Source organism: Malania oleifera, chromosome 1 (assembly GCF_029873635.1).
Source record: "Malania oleifera isolate guangnan ecotype guangnan chromosome 1, ASM2987363v1, whole genome shotgun sequence".
Taxonomy (NCBI): domain Eukaryota; kingdom Viridiplantae; phylum Streptophyta; class Magnoliopsida; order Santalales; family Ximeniaceae; genus Malania; species Malania oleifera.
In genome coordinates this window covers 38,175,878-38,201,898 of record NC_080417.1, presented here as the reverse complement: position 1 = coordinate 38,201,898, position 26,021 = coordinate 38,175,878, and the positions used below count along the sequence as shown (strand labels likewise).

At 35.7% G+C, this 26,021-nt stretch overlaps 1 protein-coding gene across 1 annotated transcript in view; it reads right to left on the bottom strand.

Annotated features, from left to right (window-relative positions):
• Nucleotides 1-25,682, bottom strand: part of LOC131157353 (uncharacterized) — a 30,137-nt gene extending 4,455 nt beyond the window's left edge. The window contains exons 1-9 of the mRNA XM_058111432.1: nucleotides 25,214-25,682; nucleotides 24,825-24,983; nucleotides 24,098-24,349; nucleotides 23,871-23,990; nucleotides 14,517-14,597; nucleotides 11,834-11,929; nucleotides 11,079-11,174; nucleotides 7,923-7,976; nucleotides 7,610-7,813 (exon numbers count right to left, since the gene is read on the bottom strand). Coding sequence (XP_057967415.1) covers nucleotides 7,610-7,813; nucleotides 7,923-7,976; nucleotides 11,079-11,174; nucleotides 11,834-11,929; nucleotides 14,517-14,597; nucleotides 23,871-23,990; nucleotides 24,098-24,349; nucleotides 24,825-24,983; nucleotides 25,214-25,276 — 1,125 coding nt within the window. The 5' untranslated portion in view covers nucleotides 25,277-25,682. The remainder of the gene's footprint in view (nucleotides 1-7,609; nucleotides 7,814-7,922; nucleotides 7,977-11,078; nucleotides 11,175-11,833; nucleotides 11,930-14,516; nucleotides 14,598-23,870; nucleotides 23,991-24,097; nucleotides 24,350-24,824; nucleotides 24,984-25,213) is intronic.
• Nucleotides 25,683-26,021: the final 339 nt, after the last annotated feature.

The window sequence follows — 26,021 nt, the reverse complement described above, 5'->3', positions numbered from 1 at the left end:
TTTTAATAATTAATTTCAAATTATTTCGGTTAAATTCGGTTAACCGAATTACCCGAAAAGGTAATTCGGTCGGGTTCGGTTTGGTGAGCTTCCTTTGTTCGGTCGGTTCAATTATCAGAAATCATTAACCGAAAATTTCGGTTAATTCGGTTAATTAACCGAATTTGGCCGAACCGACCGTTTGCTCACCCCTACATCAAAGTATCAAATATATAAACAGTCTGCTTTGTATTTGTTCATATTTTAATGAGATCGTATCAAATGTATAGAGAATCTGTTTTATATTTGTTCATATCTTAGTGAGATCCCATGTTTGATAACAAAATAATATAACAAAATTGTGGTTGAAACCTTTCATCACCTTGGCTGTAAGTTGACTAAAGACAAATTTTAAAAATTGGTGCATAGCAGTTGTGTGCTTGTATCAGCCATTAGGCAGAGGTACTGGTGGCTTCACAGGCCATTGCAGTGCAATATCTCAGAAGTCCCTGATTCACAACCATATCTGCCGATACAGTTTGCACTGTACTTAATGGCGATTATGGCCCACTACAGGCCAACTATGGACTGCCTACGTTATCAGACTGGCTGTAAATGGCTAAAATAGGTTTGAGTCCATTCTCTGCACTTTTTTTCAGTCTTTGTCCTCTATTAGAGCTTTAAAAAAAAAAAAAAAAACACAGTTTTTTAAGTTGATTTATTTTTAAAAGTAATTAAAAAATATTTCTAGGTTTATTTAATTAGATATTTAGTAATTATTCCTTTAATAACTAGCATTTAAATAAACCTAACTTCTTTCCTCATTAAAATAACAATCATATTTGCATATTGCAAGTTTACAACAACAAAATGAAGCCATAAGTCCCACTAGGTGGGGTTGGTTATATGAATCTTTTTCCACCAATTTATGCAATCATAGACCATTTCTTTTGATAGATTCAGGACTATTAAATCCTTACAGACTATCACATTCCAAATTATTTTAGGCCTACCCCTAACTCCTTCTACTACCCCCCACAGTAACTAACTCACTCTTCCTCACTAGCGCATTATGTAGCCTACGTTGCAAGTGTCCATACCCACTGAGTCGTCCCTCCCTTATCTTATCTTCTATAGGAGTTATGCCTAACCTACCGTGAATATGTTCATTCTTTAATTTATCTTTCAGTGTTATACCACTCACCCATCTAAGCATTCTCATCTCGGAAACTTTTACTTTTTGGATATCTTGTTTCTTCATTGCACGACATTCAAATCTATATAGCATAGTTAGTCTTATAGACTTCCTATAAAACTTCCATTTTAATTTTAAGGGTATTATAAGATCACAAAGCACACTTGAAGCACTTCTCCATTTTACCCAACCTCTTTTAACTCTACGCATTACATCATCTTCAATTTCTCCTTTAACTTGCATAATAGATCCAAGATATCGAAATCTTCAAGTGCTATTTATTTCTTCATCATCAAGTTTAACTTTGTCTCCAATATTCCACCTACCATTACTCAAATTACATTTCATATATTCTATTTTATTTCTACTTATCCTAAAGTCTCTAGATTCCAAAACTTCTCTCCATAATTCTAACTCAGCCTTTAATCCGCCTCTAGATTCATCAATTAATACAATATCATCTGCAAAAAGACACACACCATGGAATCTCCTTTTGAATACTCTTAGTCAGTTGGTCCATTACTAAAGCAAAAAGATAAGGGATCAAAGTAGATCCTTGATGCAAACGTATGGTGATTGGAAATTCTCTAGTTTCTCCATCTATAGTCCTTACACACTAGTCATTACTCCATCGTAAATATCCTTAATGACATCAGTATCTACTACATACACATTTTTTTTTCTAAAACTCACCACAGAACTTCCCTCCATACCCTATTATATGTTTTCTCTAGGTCAATAAATACAATATGCAAGTCACTCGTGTTTTCCCTGAACTTTTTCATTAATCTTCTTAAAAGATATATAGCTTTTGTGGTAGATCTCCTAGGCATAAAACCAAATTGATTTTCTGAGACCTTCGTTTTTAGCCTTAATCTTTGTTCAACTACCCATTCCCATAGTTTCATTGTATGACTCAGAAGTTTAATTCCACGATAGTTATTACAATTTTGAATATCTCCTATAGGTATTAAAGTACTTTTCCTCCATTCATCTGCCATTTTCTTAGTTTTTATAACTGCATTAAATAAATTAGTTAACCATATAATTCCGTTATTACCTAAGCATTTCCAAACTTCAATTGGGATGTTATGCGGTCCTATAGCTTTCCTATTTTTCATTTTTTTAGTGCAAACTTAACTTCATTAACTCTAATTTTGCGAATAAATCTCATATTTGTAATCTATTCTGCATTTGCAAAATCTAAGTTTAAGTCTTCTATTTAGTTTTTATTAAACAACTTACTAAAGTAACTACATCATCTTTCTTTTATGTCTTCGTCCTTAACCAAGATAATATCATTCTCACTTTTTATACATTTTACATTTCCTAAGTCCTTACTCTTTCTTTCTCTAACTTTAGCAAGTTTAAATATATCTCTTTCCACTTATTTTGTATCTAATCTATCATACAAATTATTAAATTATCTGTATTTAGCTTCACTAACAGCATTTTTTGCTTCTTTTCTCGCCTCTTTATACTTTTCAAAGTTATCTATGTTTCTACATTTTTGCCACGTTTATACCAAATTATTTTGTCTTTACAACTTTTTGGACATTTTTATCTCACCACCAACTTTCTTTGCTATTCAAGAATCTTTCCCTTGATTCACCTAAAATCTCTTTTGTTATCTTTTTAATAGAGCTAGCTAATCTACTCCAAAGAGCATTTGTATCTATCCCATCCTCTATAGTCCAATCCCCATCTTTTATCATTTTATCTTTAATCTCCCTTTAGGTTCCACCACCTATTACTTCTACACTAATTTATTTTATCATTTTTCTTCCATTTTTTAATACATACATCTAACACTAAGATTTTACGTTGTGTGGTTAGGCTTTCACCTAGAATAACTTTACAATCCTTGCATGATAAACGATCTACCCTCCTAATTAAAAAGAAATCTATTTGACTTCCATTTTGTCTACTTTTAAAGGTTATTAAGTGTTCTTCTCTCTTCTTAAAGCAAGTATTCAAATACTAAAATCATATGACATAGGGAAATCTAAGATCATCTTCCCAGGCTTATTTTTGTCACCATATCCTCTATGCATCCTCTCATAACTTTTATTATCCCTTCCAATGTGTCCATTCAGATCTCTTCCTATAAATATTTTCTTAGTCTTTGGTATGCCTTGTATAATACCATCTATATCTTCCCAAAATTGTCTCTTAAAATTTTCTGCTAAGCCTACTTGAGGAGCATTAGCACTAATGATATTTATTGTCTCTTGTCCTAATACCATCTTGATTTTTATAATTCTATCCCCTACACTGTTTACATCAACAACGCTATCTTTTAAGTTTTTGTTTACAATAATTACTACTCCATTCTTATGTTTTTCTTTTCCAGTGTACCAAAGTTTAAATCCTAATTTATCAATTTCTCTAACTTTATCCCCCACCCACTTAGTTTGTTGAAAGCAAATTATATTAAATTTTCGTCTAATCATTGTGTCCACAATTTCCATACTTTTACCCATAAGTGTCACTATATTCCAAGTTGTTAATTTAATCCTAGTTTGTTGAACTAACTTCTTTACCTACCCACGTCCAGAATGATGCAGGAACGTTCGCATATTTGACACCATACCCGGGCGCCAACAAGGCGTGTCGATTCGGGGCGACAACCTAGCCCACTCTCGCCCACTTTTTGCTACACCTGGGTGGTCGCTCGTAGAGGACGCCCAACAAATATTCCGTAAGGATTCATATCATAGTGATCTGACAAATTTTACGCTAGCTGTCAACTACCTAACGCAAACCTCCTCCTTTATCCAAGCTTAGGACTGGCTATGTGTGAAAAAAATTAGAACATTAATTGCATCACAGGCAGAGTTTCTTCAATTTTAATTTTTTGCAATTTTTATTCTGCCTAATCTGGAGATAAAAACAAGCAATACTGCTCTGCATTTATGCTCTAGTTTGGAATATGAACATTTTACATTTTACATTTTGTTTACTTATGATCAATAAAGTGATGAAAAGTAGCAAATGCATGCTACTTGCCAATAACTAAAGAAGCAAAGATAAGACTTAGTACTTGTAGTACATGTTATATGTAGACTGATTAATTAATTAAAAATAATAAAGCATTGGTATGTAGGATTCTAGAATCAAAACATATATGTTCTTAACTAGCTTGCTCATGCAAAAAATGAATTCACAAATTCCGTGTTTAAAAACGTAAAGTCCATAATGCCCAAACCGTTACACTGCAACCATTACTGTTATTCTGACCTCTAGTGTTTTTTCAAAACCATGACTAGGGATTTGTGGGATGCAGCTCTCTTTTTTGTTGGTCCTTCATGGGTGATGACCAACTCAGTTTTCATGAGGTTGCAGGCTTGGCAGGGAGTAAATAGGTAAAAAAATAGAAAAGATATATTAATCCCTCGCAGTATGTCTTGGGTTGTGTACGGACAGAAAGAAACAGGAGCATTTGTGGGAGAATATGAGTCCACACAAAGGCTTAATATATGGTTGAAAATTTTACATTTTTGGTTTACTAGAGTTGATGTGGTTAGTACAGTGTCCCAATGTTGAGTTTTCGTGATTATTTTAGCTTGTCCCTCCCTTTCAATTTGAAAAATATGTGGCCTAATCACGATTCTTTTCTTTCAGTGGTGATAAAATATAAGAAAGCTTAAGCGTCTTAAGATAACTTTGAAAATTAGGAATAGGGAAGTTGTTGAGGATATTAAGATGAAGAAGGCTGTCATTTTGGGCGAGTTTGATTTTTAGATATACAAGAGGAAGGTGTTAGTAATTTGGATAGTGAGCAAGCTAAACGGGTTTCCTTGAAGAACGAATTAGAGGATTTGACTTTTAAAGGAGTTGGGAGGAAAAAGAGCGAATTTTAAGTGGGCAAAAGAAGGTGATTGTAATACAAATTTTTTCATAGATTGGCTAATTGGAAGATGAGGAAAAACACAATTATGGGATTGGATCTGGGAGGAAATGAGGTTATTTTTTATTCTTGTTTAATTGCGAATGAGATTACTAATTTCTTTTCCAATCTTTACTCGAGAATTTTTGTAGGCCTATGATTGTGGGTTTATATTGGAATCCCATTTCCAGAGATCATGTAAGCGCCAGGTCCAAATGGGTTTAATTTGATTTTTTTCAGGAATGTTGGAATGTGGATTTGTTAAAGGCCTTTAATGAATTTTATTGTACAGGATTGAGCAATAGAACTAATTCCACCTTCATCACTTTGGTTCCTAAGAGGAATAGATCTATTAACATTGCTGATTTTAGGCCTATTAGCTTAGTGAGTAGTGTGTATAAGATCATTGCAAAATTACTAGCTAATAGGTTGAGTGTGGTCACTGTGGAGTTAGATGATACTATTTCTAAGCCTCAAAGTGCATTTGTGAGAAGTAGGCAGATTGTGGGTGGTATTTTGGGTGATGATAAGGTTGCAAAGGAGCTTTGTAGGAAGAAGGAGAGGGACATCCTATTCAAATTGGATTTTGAAAAAGCTTCTGATAGGGTTAATTGAAATTTTTTGGACAAGGTGTTGGCTAGATCAGGGTTTGGGGAGAGATGGAGGACTTGGATGAGGGATTTCTTGTCTAATGCTTATTCCTCAGTTATTGTGAATGGAGAACCTAAATCTTGGTTTAGAGTTTTGAGAGGTGCTAGACAAGGGGATCCATTATCTCCCATTTTGTTTGTTTTGATTGTTGATGTTTTGAGTAGAATGGGGAAGAGGGCGGTTGATAAGGGTTTAGTTCAAGGAATGGATGTGGGTAGAGAGGGGGTTTGTGTCCCATCATCAATTTGCTAATGATACTTTGTTTTTCATTAGTGACTATAGAGATTCTTTTTTGAATATTTCATACTTTGTTTTTCATTAGTGACCATAGAGATTCTTTTTTGAATATTTTGACTCTTCTTCAAATAGTTGAGAGAGTTTCTGGACTTAAAATTAATTTAAGAGTGGTATTGCAGCCATCAATTTGACATCTAGAATGTTTAGGGAGTTGGCTTTGTTAGCAGGCTGGGGTCTTTTGAATCAGCCTTTGCTTTATCCAGGTGTCCCATTGGGATGTAATCCTAGGTCTGTGGTTTTCCGGGATCTAGTGATGGAGAGTCTCTTTAAGCATTTGGATGGGTGGAAAGGTGCATTATTTTCTTCAGGGGATCGCATTACTCTTATTCAGGCTTGTCTTGCTAGTATCCCTCATTATTTGTCCGTTTTTAGGATTATGTTGGGGACAGCCAGTAAAATTAAAATCAGATGGGATCTCCTTTTGCCAGGGGTTGGGGATAAGAGAGATAACCTTGTTAGCTAAGAGACTGTAGGTCTCTGTTGGAGGGGGCTTTAGGTCTTGGTAAGTTGAGGTCTAAAGACACTGCTCTTTTGACAAAATTGGTTATGGTGATTTCCCTTAGAGGACTCCTCTCTAGCATAGAGTCATCAAAAGTAAATTTGGAATGCGTGAGAATGGTTGGGGTGCTAATTTAGGAATTAGATGTTCTTCAGAAAGCCCATAGAGGTGTATTTCTCAAGTCTACCACTTTTGTTCCTATCACTAAGTTTATCTTGGCTAATGGTTCTTAGATTCATTTTTGGGAAGACTTCTGGGTGGGCAATGCTGCTTTATTTTCCTCGTCTTTATTCTTCAAGTTTCAGGTCACAATTAGGCTGTTTCCTTCTTTTTGATTTCTGAACGTCATTCATTTTCTTGAGACTTCCAATTCTATAGACATGGGTCGACAACTGGATATTCAACAGATGTCAAAAGACACCAGGAGTTGATGGGAAGAAGTGTCTCAACTATCCTGGAAATACAATACCACTCATCCAGAGAAGGAGGGGGGGAGGGTTAACTGGAAAATGTAATTTCCATTTTTGAAAGGCATAACAAATGAGGCATATGCCATTTTATTTGAAGCATAGATGGGACAACTCAACCTAAGTATGAAAATAAAAAGCATTTTTCCAATCTATCAAAGGAAGAATAAGTGACAACTCAATCTGCATAAAATAATAAAAAGCACTCCTCAATCTATCAAATTCCAATTTTTGATAAATTATAAATTAATTTCAAAAAAAAAAAAGTAAGGGATTTAATGAAGTTTCACCTTCAAGATGGGTTGCATAGACAGGGTTTGAAATATAAACACGTCTAGGCTAGGCTTTCTTCACAAAATCATTGTCCTTCAGTGAATGGGAGAAGTGATCTCTCTCAAACTCATAGTGATCTTGGGCTACTCAAGCCTGCCCCAAACCTAGGGAAAACAAATTTGTTGGGATAGGACCTATAACTCGAGGATTTACTGTTTTGGCATTAAATGACCTGGGGCCTATATGCTGTCATAACTGAACATATTAGCATGATCTAGCAATGTAAGCAATTGAATCTCATACAAGTGAAAATGGTTCAACAATTCAATTGCTATGTAAATATGCCTGGCCAATATTACCTTTTTAGATTTTGCAGAACCAGCATAATTTGCAGCTTTTCCAATGATGTTTGATATTTTTTTGGTTGAGTCTTTCCCAGGAGGATGGTTTTCCTCAGGTTTATGGAAGGGGTAACTATTAGCTCTGCCAGGTGTTCTCTTCAGTGCTTTCCTTTTGTGCCGCCTGAAATGTGCCAGCTTAAGCAAAGTGTCCTCCCTCCTATCCTGATTAAGTAGTAGTTGCAGGATGAATTATGACTACTGTTATAAAATTTAAAGTTACATGAAATCGAACAAGTGGCAGAGAATAAAACATTTTGTAATTTAAACTTACCCAGTGGTGTGGCATCATTCCAAGGACTGATTCTCTAAATTCCCTACATTCAAACTATTATTTATGATGTATAAGTGAGCTCATTTTGTGAGAAAAATATAATAGAACATAACAAAGCAGAGCCCTATCCACAATATAAGTATCAAGATATGTAAGTAAAATCACAATCATATCATTAGATGCAATGCCAACGGCACATAATGCAAAACAAAGTACATTTATGCATGGATGTTTATGCAAGCACATATATAAGCATGCCTTTGTGTTACATAGGGCAATGGCAGCATACATAAGCAAACTTGCTCAGAACTCAAGTATACCATACCCACTCATGCACACACTTGGATACACAATAGCATGCAAAAGGTGGCAGCAATCAAAGACAAGAAACCAGAAAGTGGAAGAGTATCTGATCCAATTTCTTGAAGCCTGAAGGCAACAAGGATTAGAGGGAATAACAAGAATGATGGTCAAATAGTAAGAGAAAGCACATCATTTTACGTATTAGAGGAGAAGCATCCAAGCAAAGCCTCTGCCACAAAGGTTTTGGCCTCCATTGCCAACCTTTTGTCCACAGGATTTCAATAGAACTCCCTAAAAAAGAAACGTAAAATACCCAAATTTGGTATATGACGGAGTCTCATTACCAAAGCCACCAGGCAACTCAATGAAGGCATCTCGAGCTTATCAAAAACATGATGAAAACAGCAGCAGCAGCAACAGCGAAGAATTTTAAGTCTCACTAGCTAGCCTTTGTTATATCAATAGTCAAATCCTTTTATATTATGCACGTTTTAGGGCAACACCATATGAAAGTTGGGAGTGCCATCAAATCCTTTCTTACTTAAAGCAAATTATTCTAGGCCAACCCCTCTCCATCCTACAACGTCTAATGCAAATTGAAAAGTGTAACATACTCAATAACTTTACAAAAGCATTCATTTTATAACAAAGACTAGCTGGTGAGACTTTACAAAAACATTCACCGAAACAAGCTGGTGCTAATCCCAAGTTTATTACTCTCAAATGTATGACAGGCATAGGCAGCAGTACAATACTATGTACAAGTCCATCCACAGACAAAAATGTTCCCTAGTCGGCGCATTTACCAAGTTTCTCAATTTTTCTGCAGAAAAGATACCAAATTCTGGCTAAGTTTTGTAGTGGTTTCTTAGCACTCACAACAAATTTTCTACAAGTTCAATGCATCATATTTTACACATATATTTCAAATCATTAGCATTGTTTGAGGATGAGCATTGAACCAATGTTACGAGTGTTAACAATCAAAACAAAAGGTCACGGGCTTGAGTCACAAGAACAGCCTCACAAAATGTAGAGATAAGGCCCCCATACATCATGCCAGCCCCCTGACATGGTGTGGTAGCTTTCGTGCATTTTAGCATTGCCATGGCAAAATAATTTGACATTACATTCACAAAAATTTCTCCCATCCAGAAGGCCTTTTCTGCCCAAGTTATGACTATTCATTAAACACCTTAAAAGAAAAATGTAACAGGCACCCACTACAACCATGTGACAATTTAGGCACATTAACCTCAAAGAAAAACCAGCCCTACCCTGGAAATAAGTTGAAGTTCAATGAGAACTAAAAATATGGATTATTTATAAAAATAGAATGACAAAAAAAATTAAAAATGAAAAAAGTAATAGAAATAAAAGCAGATGCTGCAAATATTAAAACAAAATAGAAACTGTTCTCCACAAGGATAGAAAAAAGGTACCTAGCAATTCCCAGGAAAAGCATTCTATAAATTCCGATGCCCATCACACTCAAATGCTATAAAATAATGTGAGAACTTACTGCTTAGCAATCTTTCTGCTTTTTAGAATGCAATTATCGGTCAATTGCCTCATATTTTAACTTGTGCTTTAACATCCTCATAAGCATTCAATGTGAGCAGCAGAAGCAGCTACATTTAAGCCTTCAAAATGAAATTTCAGCTTCTGGAAGGATGGCCCAGATAGTTATAATGACTGCCAACAGCTTTGTCCAAATTTTTTTCTTTTCTTCTCCTTTTTTTTTTTTTTTTTTTTTGGTGTGTGGGTGTGGGTGTGTGAGGTGTTTTTTTGGGGGGACGCGGGGGTGGGGGGTGTTGGTTGGCTTCTTGTTATTGAGTATTGTTACAAAATCTTTTTCAACATGGTTACTGCCTTACTGGAATGGGGTATACCACTAAGCTTGATAAGTGGTACATAAAAGCTAGGCTTCATTCCTTTGCTATTTCACATTGTGATGTGTTCTGAAGTACTTACTGAGGTAGCTAAACATTTGAAGTGGCACAAGATTTCTCTAAATAAATACAGATATTGCATATTTTCTTTATTTCATTTAGAAATATTCTGGGATTCAATTTTCTTTTTTTTCTTTTTTTTTGTGTATCTTCAATTGTTTTCTTCTACTTCTTTAATCTAATTGACACTTTTGAGAGATCAAGTCTTCACTTTTGTTAAACCGAATCAGTTATCATTGCATTCTGAGATGTAAAAGTACCATGGATCAGGAACATGATCCTGGATCATACTTCAAGGGGAGTTATAGGGACACGCATAACTATCTTCCACAATTTCACATGAATACAGAGCAAATTTGGGATTAGCACCAGCTTGTTTCAGTGATGCTAATCCTAGTAATGGTAAAAAATAGTTACTTTCTTTGCCTGAGTTTCCCAAGTAGAATACTTGGATGTAAAGAAATACAACACAAACGCAGTAGGTAACATAATTTAGTTGACTCATGGAGGATGTCTTGTCCTCCACATTGCACTTCTATCTTTTTTATTTAATAGACTTTTTATTACCTAAAAAATATATACACATAGCAAATGAGAGCCATCTTCATCTATCTTTTTTATTTAATAGACTTTTTATTACCTAAAAAATATATACACATAGCAAATGAGAGCCATCTTCATCAGCAGATGATTGCCCATAATCAAAGAGCTTCAAAAAAAATAAATGGATGAATGAATCAGATGTATCTTTTTCTTAGTTCAATATTAACAACTAAATGACAATGACAGTTCAGCACTATTTTCTGAGACAAGAATTCAAATTATGTATTGTACTGATAAGAAACTATGCAACTACTTAAATGCAACGAGACATGATTTCTTAAACTGCTTAACAACAAACCTCTCCAGGATGACGACTGTTCAAAGAATGAACATCAAGCTTGTAGTTATGCTGTGGAATTAATTGTGCTGCATCTGAAGACTGTGTTTGTACGTTCTAGAATACCAAAATGATAAAGTTAGTAACTAGAAATGGAAGGATCTATTGTCTATATTCTGAAAACATAAACTAAATGCAGATCATAGAATTTATCAAGCATTTGCTGCATTACTAAAATATGGTTCAAAGATTTTGGCAGCACAAGCATTCCAATAATATATTGATAAGCTCTACTAAGTAATCAAATGCAAATTTTTTAAAGCAACATTTTTTATAAGAAAAAATTCATTTAATAGATGTTTATAACATCATATTGTACAGATAACCCACAAAAATAAAACAGAATAAAAGTAGTTACAATAACAACAACATCAACAACAACAACAACAACAATGACAAGCCTTAAGTCTCACTTGGTAGGGTTGGCTACATGAATCCTTTACTACAACCAATATTTTTTTAATATGATCCCAAGCAGCTGAATAGAAGAATTATAACAACTCAAACAAAACTGCTTTCAAAAATTTACTGCAACTCATGCATCAACTAATCTCTTGCACAAAATAAAATGGAGCTACAAGTCAAAATGATTTTTATTTGTCAATAAAAGCATTCGATAAGAACTAAGCGATGCTGAACTTAGAAATTCCTCCTTATAATATAGTGCAAGAAATGGAAGGGCATAATTGAATTTGAAAACATAGGAGTAAGCTAACCTCATTCTTTCTGTTCCATCGAAGTACACCAGTTCGACCCGAAAATGCATAAAATGCAAAATGGCGCAAATCCACAGTTCCAGCATTTTCAGAAGCCTGCACAGAAAACCAATCAAAAGCATGTGGCATCAGCTTGTAACTATTGATATCTAAGTGCTCATAGAACTACAGTAGGGGTCTCATAGAGTATATAGAAATAGGGGGGAAAAAAGTAGGAAGGAAAAACTAACATCAAGAAAACAAGAGGAGAAAATGTTTCAGAATGTCAAAAAAACATAGGAGATACTGGAAGAGAGCAAATGACATGATTTTCAACAAAAAGGAGAACTATATCTTGTTTTACTTTGACAGTGTCTATTGGTTCAACTAAATTCATGCTGTTAGAAGGCAGAAACACTGAATTCAGCATAAATATTTTCATTCCCCCTCATATAAACATTTTTCTTTTAAAATTCAATGACACCCATACAGTTATATTATTTTGTATAAAAACAAAATATCATCCTTGTATCACCAATCCTTCTTTTTCTGCCACAATTATGTATCAATAATGCTCCTGTGCCTGCTATGATTTCACTCAATTCTAACACCAGCAAAGCCATCTCAGAACCATTACCCTGGTGCAATAATTCTATTGCAGCCCCAATGCCCTAAGCATTTTACATGCACTAGTCATCGGACACATCCAATGCATGAGTAATGTATTTTCAGTTAATATTATAAAATTAATTATTTTCTATAAATCAATTAATTAAGCTTAAGATTTCCATGTTAAAGATATTGGGTATGAATCCTAGGAGGAGTGGGAAGGGATATGGAACGGAAGATGGGTTACCTCCCGTTGTGTAACCCAGGCCCAATGTGGGCATTGGACCCAAATAAATAAACAAATAAAGAATAAAAACTCAAAAAAAAAAAAAAAAAAAGGCCATCCTCTATCCCACTTTGTTTTAAGTTCTTGGATAAAATAATATCAAGCAACAGTAACTTTAAAAAAATTTGAAAGTATTTTAGGATGTAAAAAAAGACACTATTGAAAGAATTATTGAGGGTCATTATGCTTAGTTATAAATAGCTATTGGTTAGTTATATCATAATTGTTTGACTTAATTATAATAGTTTTATCTTTCAATCAATATTTATACAAGGATATTACGGAAAATAAAAAAGTAGACATCAAAGTAGGAGAATGGCCATTATATATACAATAAACCAGTCATAATACAGACTACAAAGTAAAAAAGTAAAGTAATAATTTGTGTGTGTCTTGTTTTAATATATTTATTTTATTCTTTTTTTTTTTGTATTTAGTCTCTAATATAATTGACACATTCTATTTATAAACTATAAGAAAGGAATTCAACATATAATAAATAAATATTCTCAATTTCCATGTCCTGTTTCAATTTTATCTTTTTTTTGCATCTACTACTACTAAATATTAATATGAGTACTAGAGTTTATTTTTTATAATTTTATTTTGGCACATCCAATCATGAAATCCTAGCTTCAACCCCGCTTCATACATACATAAAATAACCCACCCTCTAGTGAAGAATAATGTCACAAATCAGCAGTTTAAGACGAAATGTCCTCGCTCCTCTTGTTATCATTCTCCATTTCACCATGTGCCCAAAAACCAAATGGATGGCAATTTCCATGTTCTTCTTTTCACAACTAAGGAATAAATAAAGGACTAATTTCAATTTCGACTGAAATTTCTAGGGTCTCAATTTCTGGAAATTATGATGGAATTTTTATTTCGACACAAATTTTGATTTCAACTTAACATCATAAATTTATAATCCATTATAGAAATTATGAATGGAACTTTGGGGAAATATTAAAATAGATGATTGAAAGTCATTTAGAAACAATTTTTTTTAAAACCCAAAATTTGCTCCATTTCAGATTCTACTTTTAATTTTCCAAAACTTTGGTTGGAATTCCCAAAATTTCAGCTGAATTTTCAAATTTTAAGGAATGTCAGCCAATTGGAACCCCCCCCCCCCCCCACCATAAATTTTGTTCCAAAAACCTCTCAAAAAATTTTGAAAATATTGCCAATATTTAAGACCATGGTATAAACAGCATCAACCAATTACTTGGCTGCAATAGTTTCAAACAATCTGTTGACAAATATAAACTGCATTTTAAAAAATAAGAAGTATATAAAATGGATTTATGGTTGTTTGATGCGAGAAGCAAAGAAGCCCATTTGGATGCGATAAAAGTAAGGCAAATAAGGATGGTGAAAATTAGCAATTTGAAGTGCTCTATTAATTATGATGGCAAGGATTGAAAAGGGGTTTTCTTGGTTAGCTTATGTGCTGTTTTATCTTTTATCTTTTTTTTTTTTTTAGTTTTGCTTCTTCATTTTCTTTACAAGGATTTCTTGTCCTCTTTTTATTGCAATTCCTTTCTCTCTTAACATATTTTCCTTCTCTACCCAAAAAATAGAAGATACATAAACTGTAACGGTAATGATATCGAATCAATTTTTTATGGTTTTAGCCCACTCATACAATCATTAAGTAAATAAGGAAGCCCAAGCTGTGGATTTATTTTGAGAAAGCAGAGTAAATTTACGATAACATTAATTGCAACACATAAATAACATTATCGGCAAGAATATAAGAAAGCAAAATAGCTCTACAAAGTGTATGCCAAAAAATGCCTGTACCTCCTTTTCATTAGCACTTCTTCGATGCTGCTCAGCATTTTTCTCTGCCATCCCAATTTCTTCAAAAGGATCTAAGTAAATCTAAAGAAGCGAAAAACATGAACTAAGTTCAAGGCAAATAAGTTATATTTGGATCTAGCATATTAAAGGCACAATTCTATTCCAAGAATTAATTTATGCTAGAAAAAACAAATCTGTGAATTTAAAAAGTCTAAAATCTGATTCCTACTGCAACAAATAAAGTATGTTTCAAATACCTTAATCATCTATGTTCATCCCCATACAATTTCTACATGACGGATAAAACAAGTAAAAAACTACATATTTATAAGAAGCATCATCCTTATACAATGAAGAAACATGTTTGAGAGACACTGTTTGAAGGTGAGAGATGAAGACTCTTGAGTCAAATGCTCTCAAAAAGTTTTAACATCTTATCCATAGTCATTAGAATTTTGTATCAAGAAAGGCATAAATCAGTTCAAATCGCATGGGAAAATCACAGAAGGCTGTCATTTGAGGGCAGACAGTACGATTCACATTTCACAAGATGAATCGATAAATCAAATTGAATAACATGAATTGTGCAATTCTTGAATATCAGATGGGCCCGATCCCTCTAAAAATCAACTTAAAGAAACATTTTTATTTTTTTGCACAATGGCCTTCTATTTGCTATTTACATGAGTTCTGTCATCCAAGAGAGAAGAAAGAATGAAGTTTGTTGGCCTTTCCATTCTGTACTTCTCTTTTCTGCCATTGGAAAATATCAGAAGAAAATCAGTGTTGGACAAGAAATGCAGTCTTGAGAAGAAACCAATGTTTGAGCTTTTGGTTGGCACACTGTCTTCTAGACTCTCCAGATTTAAAGGTCTGATTTTCATTAGATTTTTATATTTTAATAATGTTTTTTTACGATGAATGTACTAGGAGAAGAAATAATTACAAGGACAGAAGGATAAGATATCCTCCAAAAAAGAGAGCAAAAGGAAAACAAAATTACATCAAAGCTGTCTTCCAATCCCTTTGAATATTGAACAGCGAAAGATCCCCAGAAACTCCAAAAAGTGAGCCTTAAAAAAAAGAAACGAAAAAAGTAACTTTCTCCCAAAGCAAAATTGGATAAGTCTTCTGGTCCTTGAAAATTCTAGCCTTCATTTTGAACCAAATGATCCGCAAAATAGCAAACACTGCATAGTTCCAAAAAATCCTACCTCTTTCATTCTTCCTAAACCCCAAAAATTCACCAGAAAAAAAAATCATGAACAGTCTCTGCGGCTACCAACCTCACCATAATAAGAAAAAAAATTGTTCCAGACACCTCACCACCTGGCAACAAAGGAAAATATGACCATTAGTCTCATTTTCCTCGCAACACAGTATACAAACATCTGGACTGTGAGCTCTATGAGGCCTCCTTAACTGCAACAACACATCATTGGTATTGACCTTGTTGAGAGCACAAAACCAGATGAAAGCCCAGACCTTAGAAGAAACTATTGCTTTCCAAACAGCTTTGTTCAACCATAAGAGGCTAGGATTTTTAGGTTTTGAAAGATGAGCAAAAAAAGAGTTTGAAGAGAAAGCCCCAAAGCATCCCCAATCAAAAGCCTAGCATACCCCTTCAAAGTAGGAAAAAAGGAATCCAGCAAACCCAATAAACAAGTAAACTCGTCAACCTCTCTTTTCATTGAGACTCCTAAAGAAGTGAAAATCCCAAGAAAAAGAGCCATCTCTGAAAACTAGAAAGCTGAAATGCTGCATTATGAATAAATAAAGTCTAAACAAGCGCAACACCAACAACTCCAACAATGTCTCACCAATCCAAGTACCCTAGCTACCTAAGAAACAAACTTCCAAGGGCTAGTATGAGTAATATTGCCACTCCTCCTAGAATCCCACCCAATATGATGTATTGCATACTTACTTTTTAATCAGCTGGTGTCATAAGGAATTAGATTCTAAGGGGAACCTCCATAACCTTTTTCCAATTAAAAAGATATTCTTAGAACAAATATTTCCAAGACCAAAAACCCCCTCAAACTTGGGCCGCTTAACCACCACCCAACTAACTAGGGGATCCCTCTTATCCTCCTCAAAACCCGACAACAAGAAATCTCTCATAATTTTCTCCAATTTCCTAGCCACCCTAGTAGGTATTCTTAAAAGGGATTTAAAAAAAAATGGAAATATTAGCAAAACAAGCACTAGCAAGACAAGCCTTCTTCCACCCCTCTAATATTTTCCCTCTAATATTTTCCCGACTCTATCAATCACCGAAACCCAAAAAGCACCCAACAAAGGATTGTCGCCTAAAAGTTCAATCTTAATATATCACTTTTTGTATTATAAATAAAATTAAATTAAATTTAAAAAAAAAAAAACCTACAGGAACACCAAGATACGAAAAAGGGCCAGGCCAAAGATTCACAACCTGCCCCCTACCACTCAAATTGATACCTGCTAACCACTCTTGGACAGATTTATCTCCAACCGCAAAATGTTCTCAAACTTGCGAATTGCACAGCACGATTATCACGGGCAAAATTAGTATTGTCTGCAAACTGAAGATGAGACAACTTCACCTTCTCCCTCCCATTCAATAGACCCCGAATCACCCCTAGATCCTGAGCGTGAAGAATCAACCTACTCAAAACATCCACCATCGGAGTTAAAAAAAAAAAAACCAGCGCCTAGAGGGGGGCAGGTGAATAATGGTTACCCATGTCTTAATACCCATGAAACCCAAAACCAACCCCTGAGCTGATCATTAACAATCCCATTTATGTTAATGGACCTGAGGCACCCACTTATTCAATTATGCCACATGGACCCCAACCCCTTTTTCAGTAAAACTATAAAGGAAACCCCAATTAACCATGCCATAAGATTTTTCCAAAATTCAATTTAAAAAACCACTGCCTTCTTACCCCTCCTGACATCCTCAAACACCTAATTGGCTACCAAAACTGCATCTAATATTTGCCTATCTTTAACAAAAGCAGATTGGGCCAAGGACACCATATCCTCCAACACCAAACTAACTCTTCTCGACTGAGCTTTCCATGCCATAGGCTTTTTCCAAAATCCAATTTAAAAAACCACAGCCTTCTTACCCCTCACATCCTCAAACACCTAATTGGCTACCAAAACTGCATCTAATATTTGCCTATCTTTAACAAAAGCAGAATAGCAGATTGGGCCAAGGACACCATATCCTCCAACACCTACCTAACTCTTCTAGACTGAACTTTCATTAGCACCTTATAAACACTAGTCACAAGACTACTAGGCCTAAAATCCTTCACCCTCCTCGCCCTTTCCTTTTTTTGGATTGAGAGCAATAAAAGTAGAATTAACACTCTTGCACATCACCCCATTCCTATGGAACTCCCCAAAAAACCTAATGACATCGTCTTTTAGCACTTCTCAACTGTACTAGAAGAAAGCCATTGTAGAACCATCTAGGCCAAGTGCTTTAGACACAGTCCTTCTAACTTTCTCCAAATCAAAAGGCCTCCCCAACCAATTAGTAGGCTCTTCATCAATAGGTCTCCAATCAAGCCGCCCCTCCACCATTAACCTATTCTTGCACTCAACATTATACAAAAGTTTAAAGTCAATCATCCATCCCCAATTTGTTTATGATCTCTCACCACCCTTCCTGAGTCTTAACTCTAGCTCGTTAATGAAATTTTTCCTCCTCCTTCCATTAGCTACACTGTGAAACAACCCAGAATTACACTCCCCTTCCTAAACAAACTACCCCTCGATTTCTAACACCAACTCCTCTCTTCCCTCAACAAAAGCACCTCCAATTCATTGCATAGATGAACCCTTCTTACTCTATCTTCCTCCCCCAACAGCCACATTTCTCTAGTCCATGCTACTAATATCATTCAAAACAGTGTTTTTGTCTTCTCATCAACATCCCTGAACACCTCATTAATCCAATACATAACTTATTTATGACAAATTTCATCTCCTCAAAAATTTAAAACCATACCACCCTTGATCATTGCACTGCTTCCACGAAATTCCAACATTATCGGAAAAAAAGTGTGCAAAAACCACAAATTCTAGAACTTAAAAGGAATCAAGCCCCTGAAAGGGATTGAAGCCAAGGAGTACAAGCCGCAATAATAAAAGTGAGCCAAACCAGCACCTCTGGCACAATATATGGGAACAAGTCTTCCCACACATCAGCAAAAACTAAAAAAGAATCTATCAATGCGAGACGAAGCTTGTCTATCCCTAGATGCCACCCAAGTAAAGCAACCATTATTCAAAGGTACATCCTTACAGCAACAATCCCAAATAAAAGAGTCAAATTTTCTCATGCCATTAGTCACCCTCAAACCCCCAAACTTCTCCCTCAAGGTCCTAATGATGTAGGACGAGAAGCGGCTATTTGGATGGATCATATCAACCCAATTAGGAGGCCTATGTCAAAGAATAGGATGAATGTGAATTGGAATTGAACGTGAGTTCCCCCTTGCTCTTTCCTCTCTCCTCCCTTCCCTTTCCTTCCTCTCTTCTATTTCTCCTAAATTCTCCCATGGCTGCAGAACCTTGATGCTGCCCTGTATCATTTGGTATCAAAGCCCAACTTCAATCTCCATTCTTCCATTTCAATCCCAACATCGTCCCCTTCTCTTTTCTCTTCTGCCCTGTTCTTCTCCCTCTCTTCTTCCTCTTTCCTTATCTCCTCTGTTCTGTAACTTCTTGCTACATATCTGCTGCTGCTTCTTTCTTTTCTTTTTGTTCTCTAGCTTTCAGTCCACCCATTCTCCCTCACTCTTCTCCTCTTCTCTTCTTCTTCTTCTGAAATTTCAGTTTCTTTAAAAAAAAACCGAAAAACATTACTGCAGTTCTGAACTTTTCATAAAATTCCAGTCGTGTCCCCATTTCCTCAAACACCACCTTCTACACCCCTTCCTGCAATGCCACCCATACCATTGAAAACAAAACCCCCCCAAACCCTTCCCCTCCAATTCTCATCGCCGTCCGACCACCGGAGGACACCCCAAGCACCAGCCAAAACTTCTCCAGCCATTGGCACTTTGAGAACCCTGATCTCCTGTGCTTTTCTCATCACACTGCCACCACCAATCTACCCATCCCTAATCTCCCCTCGACCCAAGTTTCATCACCGGAGGTGCCTCACGCAGTGCACACACCCCATGCGCTGGTGACCTGTGACTGGGAAACTTTCACAGAATTCTGCACTTTCCAGTCTAGCGAAAATTTGCTTTGGCCACAAGATTTTGTATTTTCTCCACGATATTTTGACCTGCACGGAGATATTTTGTTGTGGACACAACATATTGCAAGCAAGCACGATAATTTTGGCATGAAACCCTGAAATTGCCACTGCCTGCATCAAAAATCAGCTTTTTTTTTTCTGCATTTGTGAGTTTTGCTAGTGAATTTGTTTCATTTCTGCGTGATACTCCAGATTAAAGTTGACTTGAAGATTTTTCTTAAAAAGTGAAGTTTGTGATTTTCTTCATATCAATGTTTTAAAAGGCAAAGGCGTAAAGTGAGGCTTTTTAACCCCTTAAGAGGCAAGGCATAAGCCTTAAGGCATTGGAGCATAAGCCTTTTGAGAATTTTTTTAAGAGAAAAATACATTAAATAAATTATATATATTTAAAATAAATTAAGAAAATGACAAACATAATGTAAAAACGAAAAACTAGATATACTTTGCAAACTACTTGTTGGTCATTCAAAAATTGCTAACTTGAATACATGACATAAATCATGACGAGAGGTAGTTATACCATTATAAAATTCAAACTATTTTTATGATGTAAGATACAACTCTCAATTATTTTGGAAAGATTGGGGTTCAAGAGTTTTAAAAATAAACTCATATTATGACATTCCTTTTATTCAAACATATAGTTAAAATTTTCTAACCAATTCTAACTTCAGAATCACACACCCAAAACGCTTAAGCCTCAACTAAAAAGGCACAAAAGGCGTGTTTTTTTGTGAAAATGCGTATGCTTCAGCATGTAATGTGTTAGCCTTCTTGGAATTTGGTATTTTGAATTGAGCCTTAAAGCATTTTAGGCATGCCTTTCCTTTAGCCAAGCCTCAAGGTGGGCCTCGGTTGAGCCTTTTAAACTATTGCTTCATATAATTGCATCATAGTGACCAATGTTGAATTGTCTACAAAGGTGGAGTTGTTATGGGCACAAAATATGGAAAATGCTTTGAAGACTATTACCGGTGCTTTGAATAGGCTAACAACCGAAGTTGCAGCCTTAGGTAAAAGACCCATGAAATTTCCTACCAAACAAGATGGTGGAATAGCTGCTGTCTCTCATGCTTTTGAGTTATGTGAAGGCCGAAATAAAAATTTGAGTAAGGGAATTAAAAGCCTCATGTGTTAATGGGAATGGTTCTCCTGATGAATTTGATGATTGGGTGTATTCTTTGGAGTACTATTTCTGATGGTACAACATGAATGAGGCTAGAAAGTTGTACTTTGCTGAATCAGAATCAAAATTGATGGGAACTACTCAAATTTGGTGGATTAAACAAAGGGAGATCTTTAGAAGAAGGAGATTTGGTGAGATTACAACATGGGATGAGATGAAGAGCCATGTAGGAGCAATTTGTGCCTCCCAGTAATCAGCAGCATGTTCATCTCTAGCTCTTTGATTTGAAGCAGCAGAAAAACAGTTATGGAGTACACTAGTAGATTCTATCATTTGGCTACTGTCCCGATGTAGAATGGAAAAAGAACGTAATGAGAGTTTTGTACAGAAAAGGGTTGAAGCCAGCTATTGCCTCCAAACTTGCTGCATGTCATCTCATTACAGTTGAGGATGCAGAACAAGTTGCCACTCAGATTGAGGACAAAAAATGCAAACTTCCTATAGCTACGTCAGCCCTTCGGTTTGAGAAGAGTACTAGTGGAGTTGTACGAGAGAAGACAGTTGAGCAATTGGGTAAAGGAGTTCATACTAATACCTCTTGGAAGACTCCTAAGCATTCCGAAACAACTTCAAAGAGTCAACCATCACTCAGATGCTTTGAATGTCAAGGTTTTAGACAACGAGCTGCACAATGTCCTAACCAATTCATGGCTGTTGCAGAAAAAGAAGAAGAAGATGGTGATAGCAATTTAAAAACTTGTTTAGTGCTTCAACATATGCTCTCTTCCCATAAGGTTGAAGAGAAAGAGGATTGGAGGCGGACCATCTTTCAAACTCAAGTGAATTGCCAAAAACAGCTTTGTACTTCAGTTATTGATCATGGCAGTTACACAAATGTAGTTTCTGAAGAAGCTATGAAGAAGTTAAATTCGGAAGTTGGGCCTCATCCTGAACCATACAAAATTTCTAGGGTGAATAACACCAACTTGAAGGTCCATGATCGTTTCTTACTTACCTTCAAAGATTGGCTCCATTATGGAGACAATGCAATGTGATATCCATTCTCTTAAAATTTGTCATATCCTTTTGGGCCGACCATGGTTATCTGATAGGAAGGTGAAGCATGATGGATATGGGAACTCTTATTCCCTCTCCACTGACAAAAAGAAGTATAAGTTGATGTCACCCCGAATTCTTCCACTCATCAAGTTGAACGTACTACGGTTCCTTTCTTATGAAACGAGATGACTCTATTCATGGTAATTCAGAATTAGAATGAGAAGACACGTCAATGGCAAAAGTACCTTCAAGATTTGCAATGTTACCGTCCTTGGCTTCTGGAAGTTCATCTCCCAAATCTCTTATCGTACTAAAAAGAGAGCTTGGTGTTAAGAGTTTGTCAAAATGAAGAGAAGTTGTGGTTGTTGTGGGAAGACCAATTCCCATTAACATCCCAGCACCGTCTATACCCTAAATTCTTGGAACAAGACCAATTCAACCCTCGTTATATAAGAGAGACCCTACCTTCGTCAACCAACCCCCCCCCCCCCCACCACCCTCGCGGGACCTCCATACCCTTGTAGATCTTTTTTGCCCCTTCTCTTCCCAATCATCTACAAATTCAAATAAATGTTTTATCTTGGCTTTCCAATTCCATCACTTCATTCCTTTTTCTAGTCATAAAAACCTTCCACATCCATCTTCTTCTTCAAACATATGCATCAAACAATCTTTTTAGAGTTCGGGTCGGTGTAAGCAGTCCATTGAGCACTACTACAACCTCACAATTGCCTCTTTTATCATCCTCATTGAATCTTCTTCATTTATATTTTTATTTCCATTTTCTTCTTGTTTTAGTTGTTAGAACTTAGAAGTGCATACATTAAAAATGATTATCTTTTATTAAACACCATAAAGTTCAGATTTTAATTGTTTCTTAGTGATTCATTTCCCTTAATCATTGTGCCTAAACTTAGCACTATCTAAGGAAATATATAGTGCACAGCCCTCCAAAAGTCCAAATTCTAAGTTGGAAAGCACCAAGATCTTTGATTTTGCTTCGCATTAATAGACCACACAAATAACAGACACCAATGTTGTGCCCTACATCCCCTGTGGTCTTAAAATCCCGAGTTGTAGGCCATCTAGAAAATATCTTATAACTATTGTCTTTGTAGTCATGTATGACCAGAACTAACCTTATACTTCCCAATTGAAGCAGACATATTCAACTACTCTAAATTAACATAATAAATACGTTGTGTCCTACATATACACAATATAACCAAACCTAGTGTGCTAAACATTTGGAGCTACCTCATGCAGTGGAACAGAAGGTGTGCTTTATCATGTCATTTAGTAATAACTCTGCACATTAACCAAGTAACATGGTAACAATTCATGGTGACACCATGCATGCCTAATATTCATGTGTCTAAATCCAGTATGACTCTATGGCATCAATTATGACACAAAAAATACACATGGACTTCTTTCAATACTTTGGAAGAACATCACAAAAAATAAAAAATAAAAAAATAAGAAAAATAGCAATTCAATAGGAATTATTCCTTGAGAATTCATCATTTCTATAATACTATGGGGTCAAAAGACCTTTTTCAAATAAATACCTAAAGAGACAAAGAAACAATGACCAATGATCGAAACAATATTTTAATATCACACTGTGGATTATGACCTATACAAATCTTTTGCTATGCCACTATAGGTTTGAGGAAAAAAGATAAGTGAGAAAGTTGGAGTTGATCTTTCGGTAGCCATTCAACTCCATACAAGAAAAAAAGTTATTAAGCAGCCAAATGAAGTCTCATTATTCTTGAATTTAGTCCACTAACGTTCACCTATGTGCGATGCTCCATATGAAAAATCTCACATAAAGTGATAAAGTTGCATCAAGTAGTACTCGACAACTAATATGGGCAAAGAAATGTGAGAAACATACATGTGGTTGCATTTCCATCCTTCCACCAACTATTACCAATCCTGCATCTCCATGTTTCAATGTATAATTGCTTATTGAGATTGCTATCTCCCTGTGGTGAGCATTATGGGGGAAATCCTCCTGCCAAAAGAGGAATATGAACAAGTGGAAGGTACCCCCCAAAAAAAGAAAAAAAAAAAACAAACAAACAAGTAGAATATGAAAATGAAAGTCTCATCCATACAAACCTGCAGATTTGTTTCCCATAGCTTTTTCAGGTTGTGGTCAAAACACATAACAGACCATCCTGAAGTAATGACAACAAGGACCTGCTTCTGTGGTTGTCCATGTTTGTAAGTTCGATCTATAACACCTGTGGCCATGGCTACTGCACGTCTCCCAGATGAAATGCGGATCTTGTCAGGCAAAAGAGTCACCTCTGCCAGCACACGTGCTTCACTGAAACCTTCATCCACACGCCTTGTGTGAGGCTCCAACACCTAAGACTCCCACCATGATTTTAGAAACTTACAGCAAATAATATACAATTAGAAACCTAAACGACAAGGGTGCGATGGCATCACCAAGCAAACAGTTTGCCGTGAAACTTGGAAGTAACTTATCAAGATGCAATAATCAATGCCACATTGCCAATCAAATAAACAAGGCACGTTTCTGGAAAGCTTAAATAGAAAATCCAATTATCATCTTGACACAAAGCAAGAGCCAACCAAAAAAGTTCCATATGCAACTAGAAGGCAAACGAATATCATCCATTTATTTATTGCTAACTAAGAAGGAGCACCAAATTAAAAGGGTATCATCTTATACCCAATCAGAATATATGCCACTGTAAGCTAGGAAATGGTACTAGTAAGCTTAAAAGACACAGTACTGCAATCAGGTTCTCGTTAATTTTTGCAGAGAGGAAATAACACTAAATTACAAATTGCCAAAAAATGAACCGAGATTAACCTGAATTTTGGCGTCATGGGTTGCGACTAGAATCTCTTTCTTTCCATCGCCATTTAGATCAGCGACAATGGGCGGTGGGAGACGCTCAGCTTCGTATTTGATAGGGTATTCCTCAGAAAGATGAAACCACGCCTCTCTAAAAGAAAAATCACCCTCATGCTTCATACATTAAAGCACCCCCATCAGTTAATTAACTTGAAATAATAAGGCATAATCCATTCAAATGAAACAAAAATCAAACAGCAAGAGCTAAACCAGTTGATACGTCAGCGCATGTCACAAATCAAGTTGAAGAAATACAAGTTGTTAGAATCGGACTGTGGTTCTGAGGGTTATCTCGTGTTTATAGAAAATTAGGGGATGATTCAGTACAAGAGCAGAGTAGGGACCTGAAGAGAGAAGAAAATGGCGAAAGCGGCGAGCATGAGAATTGCCAAATCTCGTTTCCTCATCTCTGCGTCACCTTCGTCTGCGCTGTGAGTCGGTCGGTCGAACGACCTGAAAGTTCACTGGAGGCGTATTCGTCTTTTCGGTATTCAGACTACCATACAGGACACCCGCATGCCTTCTGACTACCCCGTGGAGTGCTGGTACAATGAGGAGCGACCTCTCATCGGTCCCAACTTTTAACCAATAAAACCGATCGGCCAAACCGAACCATCTCATTCCAACCGTTGATCGTCTAATTGAAATGGTTTCATTCAATCTAAATTAGGGTTGCAGAGGAGGAAAGTCAAGCTTGTTTATATAAAAACAATTCAAGAGGAGGATGAATTAAATTTAATAAAAATTAATAAATTTAATACAAAATTTAAAATAATTAAATAAATATATAAATATAAAAGCAGATAAATCAAATAGAGAATAGATATGGCAATGCAAACGTTTTTATAGTGATTAAGCTATACTTGTCTACGTCCACTCTCTCAAGGAAAATCATCTTGAGGTTTCACTAACTTCTCTTACTTTAACAGAGGCAAGAACATGACTTACATCCCCTTATTTTTAGTAGACTAGGGAAATCAAATTATAATCCTTATTTTGATGGAAACTAAGGAAACAATACAAGAAATTTTACAAACTCAAAATCCTCACAAGGAAGATACACAACTAAAACCCACACAATAAACTCTCAAGAAATAAACAATTGAAAGTTAAAAAATTTTACTAACTATCTTTCAATGATGAGCAATTAGA